General features: G+C 36.4%; 1 protein-coding gene across 3 annotated transcripts in view; it reads left to right on the top strand.

Moving 5' to 3' along the window:
• C1H8orf34 (chromosome 1 C8orf34 homolog) overlaps nucleotides 1–15,654 on the top strand; it is a 169,749-nt gene that overhangs the window by 30,948 nt on the left and 123,147 nt on the right. For 2 of the 3 annotated variants that reach the window (XM_030500518.1, XM_030500509.1), the window contains exons 3-4: nucleotides 805–936; nucleotides 9,679–9,807. In XM_030500518.1, the coding sequence (XP_030356378.1) occupies nucleotides 805–936; nucleotides 9,679–9,807 (261 nt within the window). The remainder of the gene's footprint in view (nucleotides 1–804; nucleotides 937–9,678; nucleotides 9,808–15,654) is intronic. The other variant, XM_030500526.1, reaches the window with a different exon arrangement.

Here is a 15,654-nt window from a genome sequence, read left to right as displayed (position 1 = left end):
ATCATATGAGCATGGGTTGGAGTTACAGAGTGGAAACAATTGCAGTCTCAGTGAAAAGGAAGGTACATATAAAGGTCCCTTGATTTCCCCGCTGTCCTCTTTGCTTTCCGTGTCTCTTCGCTTTGTTTTCCTTTACCCTCCTGTGGTGTATTTGTGCTTGAGATTAGCCTCTATTGAGGTATTTTCTTTAATAATACACATTTTTAACAACCTGTCATTCCAACACTTAATGAGAAGCTGCTATTACTACTTTATGAACTCCAGTGTGAATAGTAATTTATGGTTGTAGATCTTCAGAATCATTAAAAACATTTCTGAAATAATATCTGCTCTGATTCTAAGTAGAAAATTTAGGTTTCTGGATCAAGCTACTGTTAGAATTGGGTTTGTATTTAAAAGTTGACTGATGATCTGTTTCAGACGATAATAGATCTCAAATAGTTGCTGATAGTCAAAATGTTAGTTACCTGACAAATCTACTTTTTACTTATATAAAATGTAAAGTTTTAAGCACAGGCAATCAAACATGTAGGAGAATGAATGGAGGTTAAGGACATTTTCATAACAAAAAAATAAGATGTTATGTTTTTAATGGAAAACATACTAATGAATTTCTAAATTTTAATATTTAGGAAATTTAAGAGATACATGAAATTTTGTAGAAGTCAGAAATAGGAGAGAAAAAAAAGAGCAGACTTTAGTTTGGACTGCTAGGTCTTGTTTTTTTCTGGATTAATTGTTTATCAAGTCTTTGAAAAATGCCCCTACAAATGTTATAATTGCCTGATTTGATTCTTTTGACAGAAAATAAAGGAACAAGGAGAGATTATAGAAGCTATGATAAACCTTGGCAGGTAAATGCAAAAAAGCCTAAAAAGTCAAAGAGCGACCTTGCCGTGTCCAACATTTCTCCACCGTCTCCAGAGTCCAAGTCATGTAAGAAAGTTTCAGTACATTATTAATTCCTGCATACTTCCAAACCCATTGTATGTTTTTCTGATGAATTAGGATTAAAATGGAAAGCAAAGTATGAGCAGTTGAAATGGCTAGATAGATATATATGTTAAAAGAGTTTGATTCTTGCTTTGCTTTCACTTGAATTATGAATATTTAATACCCTATGTTGTTATCTATAGATCAAATAGAATTCTAGACAGGTAAAAAATAGAAGCATATCTGGGTGTCATGCACAAGTTTATATTCAGATACCAATTACAATTTGATGTTCTGTTTGCATTGCCATATGTAAAATCTGTTGATATTGGTCCTAAAAGACAAGCTTTTTCAGCAGGTCAGGCAATGCAAAACTATGAATTATGAACAGATACTGTTCGAGATATGGGGGTAGAGTCAGCAGAACAGGTGTACAGCTCTGAAAGTTGCTGAAGGAATCTAAATGTACACTGAAAGAAAAGGCAGAATAGAAATAGGGTGACTGAAGAGAATAGTCAATGACCTGTAAAATAAAAGTAATAAAAATAGAGGCAGCAAGCCTTGATGAAATACAGTGCTTCCTGTGTACTGGCTATAGAAGAAATTAAATTTTTAAGGTCGATTTTTAATGGAATTTTTACACAAATAAATATTTCTGCAATATACATATATATACATGTATAGGTACACACCCAACTGTGTGTACAAGATTTCTTCTCCAAAATAAACTGCAAAATTATATTTTCTTAACTTGGCTGTTGAAGTTTTTTGAAATTTTTAGAACAGCCAAATCCTCTTAATAATTCAGAGTGTGATTAGGTCAACTAATGAGAACAGAGATATATAGTACGCTGCAATAGAAGGCTTGCTGTCTTTCCTCTGAAAGCAAGATGGGGAAGTCTAGACTTGAGTGGAGCCAAAGAAAAATCTCCCAGTGGCCTCAGTAGATCAAAATATAGCTCAGCAATGGTTAAAGTAAATCATGATAGGTTTATACAATAGAGACATTGTGCTTTTGGATTATTAACAGTCTTGTATGAAACCTTTTTGGTAGAATAAATAACTGTAACAAGTAAAAAACAGCTGTACAGGTAGGTGTGTCCTATAGCACTAATTTGTGGGTTATTTTTTCTGGAAATGGAGTATGCGTCTCTGTTTCTTCTTCATGAAGCACATTCCTTGCTTCAAAAACACTCAAATCCCTGGCAGTATTCAAGACCAGGCTGGACAGGGCCTTGGGCAGCATAGTCCTGGTGTCCCTGGCCATGGCAAGGGGGTTTGGAACTAGATGATCTTTAAGGTCCCTTCCAACCCTAACCATTCTATGATTCTATACCTCTCTATGGGCACATGAATTTTTATATTAGTCCAAAAGAAGCACGTGGATTTTAATTCACTTTCAAGAGTAAATAGAGATATTGAGAGAAGTGGGCATAGTCACTCATAATCTGAGTCTAAGCTAATAGTCTTTGCTGGATAACAGCAATTTATGGAGATAAATTGTGAGAAACAGTGGCCAAAGGTGTTGTGAGCTGTTCCTGTCATCATACTGTGTTCTTGTCCTCCCTTCCTGTGCATGCATTTCAGACTCTGTGATAGGCACAAAGTAACTTCTATGCCATCTCCTACAGATCTCAAGTTCTCAGTCTTTATTTTACGTAGTGGTGTGACATCATGTCACTTCCTTCATTTGTGTGCCTACTACAGGTTTCATGCTTGTTGGTCCTTAGATTTTCTCAGGAGAAGGACAAAGAGGAGGCTGGGCACTCTACCAGGTCATATGTCAAGCAAGGAAATAATTTATGCACCCAGAATACACTTGGTATATAATATGGACTCAAGGATCTGTCCTTGTGGACTGAAGGCCACTTAATAATGCTTTTCAGTTGGTAAGGCTTGTTCTTAAGCTACCCAAGTCCCTGAGTTTAGCAGCAGAGTTTGTGGGAGTGCAGCTTGACCCACAACAGAGAAAGATAGAATTAGGGTGTGCTAAAGGCAATTGGACATACGTAAATACATGACACTATATGGGATTCATTCTGAGCATGCTGAGAGAGGAGACTAATGTCATTTTAAGGCCATTCTATTATCACTGAAACATCACATGATGATTATAGGAGATTCCTCATTACTAAACATCATATTGATTTTGAGGAAGGGCAAGAAGGAGTCTTTGGAGACTACAGGCTGATCAGACTAACCTCACTCTCTGGAGAGTTGTTGAGTAAATTTTCCTGGAAGGTGTTCCCAGCTACAATATGGAGATAAATGTGATTGGGAACAGCAATCATGGATTTATGAGATCATACACGGTTGATTAGATCAATCCGATTGCTCCCTTAGATGAAATAATTGGGCCTGTAATCAAAGAAAGGGTAGTGGATGTTTAGTATCTTGACTTTAGCAAAACCTTGGTGAGTGTCTCATAGTATCCTTATCACGCAATTGGTGAGATATGGACTGGGTAAGTGGACACAAGATGTGTGGGAAGTTGGCTCAACTGTTGAATTCAAGGGAATGTGGCTGGTAATGCAAAGTCCAGTTGAAAGGCCTATTGCTAATGGCATGCTTAAGGGACTGGTACTGAGACCAATACCATTGAAAAGTCTTTATGTCCTGGATGATAAGGTAGAATGTTCTCTGAGATTTACAGATGAGATCAAATTGTGGGAAGTGTTGTTTTTCTGGGTAGCAGGCCTGCTATTCAGAGGGACCTCAACAGGACTGAATAATGGGCTGAGAGGAACCTCATTAAGTTCAAAACAGGCAAATGCAAAATCCTGCATCTTGGATGGAGTAACCCTGAGCAATAGTATAAACTGGAGTTTGAATGCCTAAAAAGTAGCTGTACAGAAAAGGACCTGGGGTGCTGATGGACAAGAATTTGAATATGAACCAGTTGCGGCTGTGTGCTCCTGCAGTGCTGAAGGTGAGCTGCATATTAGGCTGCATTAGGAAGAGTGTAGCCAGCAGTGTTTATTTTGCACTTCTGAGATGGCATATGCCATATTTCATTATGGACAATGGTGTACTGGAGCAAGTCCAGTGGAGGCCCGCCAAGATGATGTGAGGGCTAGAGCACGTGGTGGACAAAGAAAAGCTGAAGGAAATTGGTTTCTTTATCCTGAAGAAATGAAAACTAAGGGGAGATTTCATTGTCACCAACTATTACACTGGAGGGTGGGAGGGAAGACAGCCAAATTCTTCTTTAAGGTGTGTAGTGAAATGACAGGAAGCAACAAAAATTCTACCGTGAGGGTGCTCAAACACTGGAACAGGTTGTTCAGAGAGGCTGTGGATTCTCCATCCTGGTAGATACACAAAACTCAAATGAGTCTGAGCAACTTGCCCTCAATGGACCAGTTTTGAGCAGCAGGTTGGACTAGAAGAATTTCAGAGGTCCTTTCCAGCCTAATTATACTCAGATTTCATGCTGTTCTGTTCAGACATTTTCCTATTTCTTTTGTCCATACCACTGATTTGAATCTTGATTCCTCCTGTTATTTTTGTTCATTATCCCTGCAAATATTTCTCTGCAACTCATTGAAAATATCTTGCGTATTCAAACTACATTTTTAAAAATTATTTAAATATCACAGAAGCTTGTTTCAGCCATGTGCCTTTTTTCCACATCTTGCTTCTCTTTTTTTCTGCCAACAACCAAAATACTGGTTTTTGCTGACTTTTTTTTTTTCTGGGTTTATGCCAAAATCAGTGGGTACCATATGCAGCTTCAATCACTCACATCAGCAGAAAGCAAGCCTGTTCAGAAGCCATTTGTTACTCTGTCCAGATGGGCACAGCATATTCCATTCGTTTTGTGCCTGCAGCTTGTATCTCAAAACATTTTTGGGTGTCACTGGACATTTTTCCAAAGCCTTTCCAAAGAGGTAGTAAGGACTCATCTGAGAAACAGAATGTGTTGTGCCTGATGACACCTAAAGACTTACTCTCAAGGTTTGTGTTTAAAACAAACAAACCAACCCTGCCACCCAACAACCTAAAAAGCCCCTCAAAACTGCCAAAACAAACCCAAAATTTAATGGAATCCATGAGCTGTAATACGTTTTGTTGCAGAGCTTTTGTCTTATGACTGTCTTGTTCAAATGATCCTGAACTTGTAAGTTTATTCAGAACCGAGAATTGTCATTTCATAGGAATCTTTGGAAACATCAGGAGAATTGATTTATTTAATTAAGATTTTTTTTTCCTTCAGTGGAGCTGATGTTGATGGCAGCGTGCATGTTATTCCTGCACGGGTATCTCTTCCTTATGCATTTAGCTTTTTTACTGGAAGGATTCTTCCTGTCCCTCCTTCTGCCTGTTACAATCTCAGTCACACCTGAAATTAACATACAAACAAGAAACCCTGGCATCCAAGGGATCTGACCACTTCTTTGGTGTATGCAAAAACAGAATTAAGCAGAAGCTGCTGCTGTTGTCTGGCAAAGAAGAGGCCTAAAGCTAGGACTCCTAGTGTGTGTGTGTGTGCATATGTGTGTGTGTGTGTGTGTATATATGTACATGTTTAATGAATGTTTAGATGATCACATTCTCTATTTGGAAGTTTCTGGATAGTTTGTGAAACAGGCTTACTGCTTTACAGCTAGTTGCTTTTAGACAAAGCAGGTTGATCTCGTCATCACCTCCATATTAATTCAGATCACAGATCATTCTTTCACTCTACTTCAGTTCACCATTCTGACCATATCTCATTTATAATTACAATGTTGTGTGCTTCTAATTGCCCTTGGTTAGTCTAGGACTTTAAACCATTGTTCTCTTAGCCTTTTAGTATCCTGGTACTGTGTAGACCAGTTTGGCTGTGTTATCAAAGAACTCTAATCTGAATGCTATTGTGAGATTTAAATGCATGAGTAATTTTATGCTCAATAGCAACACACGTGTTTTTGGTTTTTGAGATGTAAGATGGTCATACAATGTATTAATGAAATGTAGGATTTTTTTATGAGCAACTGATCTGATTCTGTCTGCAAAACATCTTAAAAAGACATGTACATGTAGATAAAAACAATACTAATTTTGTACCATCATCCAGTAGAAAATAAAGGTCTGTTGATTTGTGGCAGCATTCATAACAGTCAATGTATCTGATGTGCATTTGGGGGGTGATGCACCACCAGGAAATCAGAAACACTGGAAAGCATGTCTTTACAGTCTTCTAAGATGAGATGGGAAAGTCTCATATATAAATGCTATGATGTAGAGTTAATAAATCTTCTGAATTGTAGGCAAATAATTTCAAGAGAAAATGTTATATAAATCAAATAACAGAGGTAAGGTTGAGGCAGGTAATGTGATGGGGGATTTAAAATTACTGATATGATGATTTTGAGGAGTGGAGTGAGCGTAATAAAGGAAGGTGAGAAAATTATGACAGGATTTTACTAAGCGTGTAGTGACGCATGTATGAAAATTATATGTTGTGGACTTCATACATAGAGAAGATGATCATGTATTTCAAAATATCTCAAGGAAGGGTCGTACAGTCTTTATCCAGTTCTGCATGTGTCACACAAAACCATACATTTGAAAATGACCAGTGCTTGTTGATGCTATAGTTGGGAAGATATATTGTGAAAGAAGAGACACATGCCACATGGTGTAATGAAGTAGATTTTAGTTGCAGTATCCATTCATTAGTTGGAAAAGTAAGAACTTTGTCTTCTTTAGCAGTAGTAAAAATTTCAGTCAGTTCTAATTCTGCTTAACTTCCTTCTCAGTTTTGGTTCAATAGAATGAGCCAGAATCATTATTGAAGCAAATCCTATTGAAACTCAGAAATGTTCCATGACAGCACATCTGTTTCGATACATTTTCACTGCAATACAAAATGATTCGCTGAAACACAGACTGTAGTACCAGCATGCAGAGCAAATTTCCACAGTGGTTTCCCACTATCCATCTAGTGAGATGCAGTCCAAGCTTCCTGTGTTTGTGGGACATTTCTCTGAAACTAGGGACGAGACAATTGTCTTTTGAGCACTCTTCTTTGCTTTCCAAGGATAGAGTCTTGATACTTTCATTTTTCTGATGCAGGTTGGTTCATATACTTGACAGTTGCTTAACCTCCACAGCTGTTGAGTAGAACTTTCTTTGTTTCATTCAGCTTCTGTCCCATGACAAATTTCAAAATCGTATTGTTTCTCTAAAATTCTGTCCTTTGATATTTTGAAAAATGTGGTTTGTTTCAAATTGACATGTTATCGAATTCCAGGTTGTTGAAGGCTTCTGAAACCTGGAAGGTTTCTGGAAGGTTTCAGAACCTCTAAGGTATTGTCATCTTTCTACATGGTTTTACTGTATTAAATTACTGCCTGTATTTTGGTGGTACTGTAAGATTTCTATGGTGTGGTGAGTTCAATATAAATATGGAAAGAAAAGTCTGTCGAACTGCTAGTAGCCTACACTGAGTGATGCTGTAGAACAAACATAGTGTTGGTACACTGAAAGGAGAAGATGAGATGGCTGGAAAGCAGGCAGTAGAGGAGCATGTGCTTTCAATATAAAATAAAGGTGATCAAAACCAGAGAGATCTCTTTATAGAATTTCTTTTCTACTTTACTAAATATTTATATTTACAGTTAGTAAAAGTTTACAAAAAAGTACTAGATGGAACATTTTGTTTCCTTTAAATAAGAAAAAGGATGAGAAAAACTGAAGTTGTGCTATTTAAGTTGATTGTGCTAGGGTCTATGAATTGAGGCAATTTTTGGTCACACAGAAATTTAGATAACTATTAATGAACATAGCAGTTCCTAAACCAGGGAATTATAAATTAAATTCTTGGCATTTAAAAGTATCAACAAAAGTTACCAGCTGTCCATCTGAGTAGAGGCTAGTCATACACTACTTAAGGCTTGTATCTATTCCCTAGGAACCACCATAGCTCATTATTTCCATTGTCCTCAGAAAGAAATACATGACTTGTCTTTTTTGAACACAAAGCAGAATCAGCCTCTGACACTTCAACTTACCCCCCTTTTCCCCTCTCCTTATTGAGGCTTCCTGTGTCTCTTTCCTCCTACTCTTATCTTTGTAGGTCCTTTTTAATGTTTCCTTTGTTTTCTGTCTTTGAGAATGTCTGTACTTAAAGTCTGATGTATTAACTTCCCTAATACTTACTCAGGGTCCTGAGTGGGTGTTGCAGATCGAAGTATGCTCTGAATTGTTGAACTCTCTGCAGATGTCTGGTTTGAAGATGTCTTGGTTTATGTCCATGGGAGAGAGAATCACATTCTTTGTGACAGAAGGACTTAAACATACCATTGTCCCATTTCTTTATGTGGAAAAGATGACTGTTGACTTAACTTCAATGTTCCCTGTGGAGTTGATCCAAAGTGAAGCAGATTCTGTATTCACACAGAGGGCAGTCAGCAATAAGGCAAATTTCAATAGCAATAGCAAGAGTTTTTTAACACATTTTACGGTAGCTACCAGAACTTGAGACGTCTGAGCATAGTTTCTGCATACCATCATAAAAGCATTCTGAAATTCCAAATGATCCTAAGATACCACTTCTTTTTGCATGATCTATAGGAGTCTGCATTTCCTTCTTACCATTTAATGAAAAAGAAGTTTGTAAGCAGAAATAAGTTGGTAGCTGTCAATATAGTAAATAAAAATTTTAGAACTGGCCAGGTTATATTAGACACTATAGGCTTTGCTTTTGAAGTTATTTTTAAGTGAGTAGTTAGCAACCATTGATAAATGCAACTGATCCCTTCTGTTGGAAATGTGGACTAGGCATCATCATCTTCTCACCAGCATATACCGTTCTTAGCATAGTAATGCTGTGTTTGGAGACAACCCAACAATTAATTGCATTTGATGGTGGAGGCAGCAGATCGCTTAGTTCAGAACACTAGCAAAAAGAACATGTTAAATATCAGTTCCAGAGACAGCATCATTTTTGTTTTCATTTCTACAAATTGTTCAAAATGTTCACATTTGTCAGTGCAGCTCTGTTCACTGTAGGTCCTATGTATCTCAGAAACTCCTGTTCTTCCCTGCCATTGTAGGTAAAGTTAGCTCAGTAGTTGAGAAACTGTCATTTTAAAATTAAATCAAAGGTTTTGGTAATAGATAATGAATTGGAGACTGTAAGCTCAGGATTGCACTTCCCAAAGATTGAGTTTGTTCAATTATCGGAATAAAGATTATAAGCTGTACAGCATGAACAACAGGGACATGTTTTGTTTCACTGTTTTTATGAAATGTGTTACCTACACTTTATAATTTTTTTAAAAAAATATGTATATAAATGTTGTTTTAAAAGCTGTATCTAATTTTTTTTTTTTTTTTTTTGATAAAATAACTAGCAAAGCCAAAAGTACCCAGTACTCCTTTGCATTTTGACATTTTTCCTTATTGGCCCCTAGGACACAATTCTATTTTGATGTAAATGAAGTACCTCCATATGCAATATTTGTGTTATATTTTTCTCTTATGGCATTATTTTTACTTTAATTGCTAATATTAATTATTCCTCTTTACCAATGATTTCAGTCATGAAAAATCATTCCAAGTATGCATTTGTTTATAGGTGTTTTCATTTTTACTTCACATTGACCAAAGAAAATACTTCCAGCTGTTAAAATAGGATACTTAAGTAATAATCACTCAAGGTGCTTGAGCTTGTAAACTCATTGTGCAGCTTTTTTTCTACTGTAGGAGTCCGAACTACCAAATCTAAACTTCATCTATATATCTGTGTATATTTAGTGCCAAGGTCAATAGATCATCCTAAATGGGATTGGAGGACAAAACCGGAGAACCATGATTTTGATGAACTAAATCATATTCTTCAAGAGAGCAAAAAACTTGGAAAAGCCCTTGAGAATCTGTCTCACAGTAAGTTGATTGATTTTAGTTTTTTAATGTAACCATGCAGCCTGAATTGTAATTTGGAAGTATGTATCAAGAAGGTGGTCTTTTGTTCAATGAAAACCAAGTTCATTGACATCAGCACTTACATTCTCCTGCTAACTGAAACTACTTCGCCTGCACATCCTTTCTTGTTACATTAGTTTTCTGCTAGTTTAGTGATCTGAATTAGTTCATAAAGAGATCAACACAAGAGGCTGGCTTAATGAAAAAGGTGGGAACAGGCAGCGGTGAGACTGCTTCTTGGGTGGTAGCAGTTAGATTGGATTAACCTTTGTGAAACCTTAACCTCATTGATGGAGATCAGACCTGTCATTGAAAAACAATTAGGTGTTTTGTATGCTTGACCCCAGTTAATTTCTTCCAGTTTTCAAAAGCAATTCAAATAAATATTTTAAAGCATCTCAAATAAATACTCAAAAACATAGTAGCCAATTAATTCCTAACAAAACCCAAGTATTATCCTTTAAAAGACATGGTGAAACAGGAGCAGTGTTTAAAAATAGCATGCTAATGTAAGGAGTAGCCCTGAGAATTACTGGGTATGATGAGGAATAGCTTAATAGCTTTTCCTTTTTTTTTTTTTTTTTTTTTCCCTGTTCTTTCCTATAGAAGAGAATTCTGAAGTACATTGGTGGGAGCAAAGACTACTAACACTTATCAAAATATGAAAAGTGTTCTCTGTCATGGTACATGGTGATACTACGTGGTCTGGGAAACACTTGAATGAGAAATATTTTCTTTTTCCTCTCATTAAATTTTATCCATGGCACTTCTTGATTCACTGGAGAAATTGCAGATGGTGAGGTCAGAAACAGAGCTGAATAAAGAATGGAAGATCTGTTTTGTGGAGGATTTTGGGTTTCATCATTTTTCCAAATTGTGTCAAATACCCAAAACTAGTTTGTCCAGATTCCCTCTCTCACAAACGTTTTAGGTTGATCACAACAATTATATTCTGAGCAATTTTCATATTTATATTAATTATTGTAATATAGATTACAGGGCTCTTTTCAAATGTATTTCTAGTAAATTGGTCTATGCCTCTTAGGGAGTTAAACCACCTCCAGTTAGGGTCTCTGATTTGCAGCCCCATTATTGCCTGACCATGTTAATGTGATGGGTGCAAGTGTCATTTTCAAGCGTTTCTCCTTTAGAGACTTGTTAGCAAGCTAAACACAGATACAGAAACAATTAGTTTTGATTTTTTTTCAGTTTCAGAAAGGGTTATTTATTCACTGTCTGGAGATACAAGCCAATCAGATGTGCGAGTTCAATAACAAAGGACTAGATCCACTCTTCAATCCTACATCTTTGTCTTTCCTTATGAATATTGTGTAGGTTCCACTGAGCTCTGGCTTCTTTATACATAAAATATAGTTTGCAGCATCCTATACCTCTCTTTGCCACAGAGCTTTCTAACTGGAGTACAAAACACTGCAGCTCTTCTGGGTCCTACACTTGGACCAGAGGTGAATGTACCTGGTCATGGTTGTTTGAGTCAGGTTTTCATAGAGTTATTTCAGAAATGAAGCATTCTTCACTATTCCTTGTTAGTACTTGGTGTTTTCTGACGATTTAGTTGGATAATATAGAATTTTAATGCTATCCCCCAGAGTGCTTTAAATCACTTGCAGCCTGATACTAAGTTCACTTTCATGAATATGCTCTCTATTTCTTCATCCAGATCATTAACGGAAATATTGTCAGACCTCTTCATGATTCCATTTCAGATCTGACAGCCAGCCCTTGAAAGCTACTCAGTAAGTGCATTTTTTTCCCACCAGATGTTTATCATCTAGCTTGCAGTGATTTCACCTAGAATAGTCTCTAATTTGTTTACTGGAGTATCATCTAGGACAGTAAACAAAGTCTTACTATAGCTGAAGTATTTTACATCTACTTCCTCCTCTTATCCACTAAGCAAGTTTCCCAGTTGAGAAAGTCTTATTATTTGATGCGACTCTTTCTTGATAAATTCATGTCAGCTGGTTCTTATCACCTTTCCTATTCACTAGAGGTTGATAAATTGTTTATTTAACAATTTTGTCAAATATTCTTGCTGCTGTCAGATTTAGGCCTGATGGTTAGTAGTTCCCACATCTTCCCTTTTTCTTTCTGCAGAAAGATATTCACCCTTTTCTGTCCTCTCCATTCCTGAAAGACGGTTGCTAATGGATTAGAGGTTTCTTAAAGAGCACTGAAGTGCTCTAGAGTGAATTTCACTAGATTCTGCCAACTTAGATATATCTAAGTCATCAGAATATCTTTCAGCTTTCTGTCATCTTGCTTGCAGTTTTTCCTCTTAAAATCACTAGCAGTGAGATTATTGAATACTGGGATTTCTTTGTTATTTGCTTTCCTTCTCTTTGATATAGTAGTTCTGTATTTTACTTTCTCCTCCTTTCGTAGTGTATTTATAGTATCTTGTATTATGTGGTTTTTGTTGGTTTTTTTTTTTTTCTTTTCCTTGACTGTTGTTACTCATTTTGGACTTTAGCATTTTTGGTTGTATCATTTAAACACTTGAATCAGATTAATTCTAAACTGTATGTCCTTGTTTTCAGTTTTTGTACTTCTGATTTTCAGATCATTTCAGGAAATAAACCTGTTCTGTGCTGAGATTTCTTACATATTAAGATGATATAAAAATTCAAAATAAAAAATGTGACAAGTTTGAAAAAAAAGAAAATATCGTTTTGAAAATAAATGTGGATTTATTGTTTCCCAAAGGTAGAATATGGATTGTACTTAGAGGGTTTCAATGAATAGACACATCTGGAACCTTAAAAGTGTAAGACACGTGAAACACATCTGTGCTGTATCCAAACAAACATCCCATGTGGTGAATTTTATAAAGCCATGGCAAGGTCCCATAGCTACTTTCTCCTGTGTTAATGCCTGTTTTGGGCAGGCTAGTCAGTGCTTTTGGTTCTACAAGCACATCTGTGAAATCTATGAGTCTAATAGTACATTTAGTACTAATGTTGTTTCAAAGCAGTATGGCATTTTTAAAGATAAGATTTGGATCTCATTGTGAGTTTCCAGGATTTCATTGCTGCCATGTAGCTGACACAGCCTGTGAATTAAACTCTAGTTTCTATTGCTTTATTCATTGTACAATCTAGATATCTGCTTTGAGACAAACCTGTGTACTTCACACAAAATTAGAACTTCTGGATAGATTTGGAAGATGAGGCTCAGGCACTTGCATGTCTGGTCTCTCCTGTGTTCAGTCCTCTTAGTGCTCAAAACTGAACTTCCTTATATTTGGAGCCCTCCTCCCAAGCTCCATCAAGACAATATGTAACTCTGTGCTGCCGTAGATCTGAGAAACCAAAAGTGACTTCACGCTCAATGTTAAAAGTATCTTTGGAGACTGGAGAAGAGTATTGCCATAATTGTGGTCTACATGCATTGGAGATTGGCGGTTTAAGTGTACCATTCTCCAGAGGCCTAACCACGTGGGAAAGCTGAGTTTTGCTTTCTTCTCCAATCAGCTGTGCATCATGGAAGTGGATTTTAAACTATCAAGGTGATGATTTAGGGGAGATTCTGGTGTATGAAGCAACATACAGGGATATACTGCATTTCCTTGTGCATGTTTTGTTTTCTTCAATTGCAAGGCCTCTCATCTTCATTGCTATCATCCTTCTTCCTCAGCTAATCATAAGTAAGAAGAATTCCATGCTGTTTCAAATGTATGCTTTTGTATTTCCCCTTTTGGTCTGGTTGCCTTTTAAATGGAATTAAAATATCCTGTATAGCAAAGGATCTTGCTCTTGAATATACCTGTCTTCACCTCCCATCTTCTAAGGATGGAAAAATAGATAACGAGATGGAAAACATAAGTGTTTTGAGTGGGAAAAATGAGTACTAAAACAGCAAGAGCATGCTACAAAGTAGGTGTGAAGCCTGCCTGCTTTGTAAACAGCTTTACATCTTTTATATAAACAGTTAAGGATTAGCGTGCATATTTAAAAAGTGTGTGTATTGGATGTTTCAATTTATACATGGTAACAGCATCTGAAGACACTTAATGTGTTCTACTATCAGAGGGGTACTTTTTCATAGTTGCATCTAGCCTTTCAACAGAGATAACCAACATTCTGTTAGTAATGTTTGAATCCTTGTTAAGGCCAGCTATCTACTACACATCAGAGGGGAAGAAGCAAATTTATCATTTTTTGAATCGAATTGACCTTGTAAGGTCAGAAATGCTAATAAGTTAACATTAACCGAAGCTATTAGGTAACCAATCCAAGTCAGTTACTTGGAGGGAACCCCAGAAATAATGGTATCTAGCTATAACCAGTAAGAAAAAAGTAGTCTTTTGTTTCTTCATATGGAAGGGGAGTAATCAATAAATAAATCATCAGTAAATAAGAAAGCCATCTGCAGTCTAATAGGAAATATTGCTGAGAACCATAAAGAATCATAGAATCACAGAATGGTTGAGGTTGGAAGGGACCTATACAGGTCATCTCATCCAAAACAACTGCTTAAGCAGGGCCACCTAGAGCTGGTTGTCCAGGCCTATATCCATGGCCCTGGATCAAGAACAAAAGATCTCTGAGTCCTTCTGGAGTATCTCAAAGTTATTTCTTATAATGTTAGAATCAGTTGATGTTTATGCATAGCTTAAGAAAGACAACCATGATCTTACCCGTTTAAGAGAAAGATAAAATAGTGAAACATAAATCCTTTGTTCAGTTTATCTTTTATGGGCAAGAAGATACGCAATAGGGGTAAAACTCTCGTAACAGTAAGGGTAAAACTAGCTCTAAAAAAGATCAGAATCTGTTAATAAACCACTAAAATAATGTTTTGTGGATGAACCTGTGAATATGTGGGATGTGAGAAGTTTAATATATACATCATGAACTATTTCTATACATTTGGCAGTCTCTGAAACACATTAGAATGGGGTTTCGTTTTGAACCTTCTACACTATAGGAAACTATTAATGATTTACGTTGTGGTTATGGAAGAGCACTTGAATGGAATGCCATAACATTCATAAGAGACCTCTGAATTTTCCCATTGAAACCTGACATTTCTGATGATGATATGACTGCAAATGCACACCTGCATGACATGTTACTAGACTTTTATTTATCGCCTCAGGAGAGGCACTGTTTTAAGACATAATACTTCAGTATTTTTAGTATTTTTTTTTTTTCAGTCATACACAGTTGATGTGAAATGGACTTTAGTCTGTAAAAAGGACTTCTTTAGTCTGTAAAAATTACTTATCCATGATCAGTTGAGCATCTAGCCCTAAATGTGTTCTACTAATTGAACCGTGAAACTAGTCATCAGTATTCTGTAGAGGATTTTTGGATTTTTCCTTTCTTCTGTTCAGGCTGAACTTTAAAATCATGTTATTCTGTGTGAGATCAATGTTTGTGATTTATTTTGAGATCGACATTTTTAGATAAGCTCAATCAAACCTTTAAGGAAGATAATTTTATCTCAGTACTGCAGCTGTTATCCGATACTGCCTTTGCTCATAAAATCCGTTTGCTTTTAGTGTGATGTGTGAGTAATAATACAAAATAATGGTATTTTCGGAGATTGAAACAGGAAGAACATAAACATAATTTTTGCTATTCAATAATAAAGTGGCGCTTATATGGCTGGGAGATGGCAGTTACAAGTATCTTTTTCCTGCAGGTGTTAAATTTTCAATTACCTTTTGAGAGGTATTTGCCATTCTGATCTAGTCTACTCAAAGCTGCAGGACTAAAGTCTCTTTTGGAGTTACAGTCTCCTTTTGCTGGGACAGTATTTGCCTTGCCAGAGGTTTGGGTG

Source organism: Strigops habroptila, chromosome 1 (genome assembly GCF_004027225.2).
Source record: "Strigops habroptila isolate Jane chromosome 1, bStrHab1.2.pri, whole genome shotgun sequence".
NCBI lineage: Eukaryota > Metazoa > Chordata > Aves > Psittaciformes > Psittacidae > Strigops > Strigops habroptila.
The sequence above is the reverse complement of the archived record's forward strand: the minus strand, read 5'-3'. Positions and strand labels throughout refer to the sequence as shown.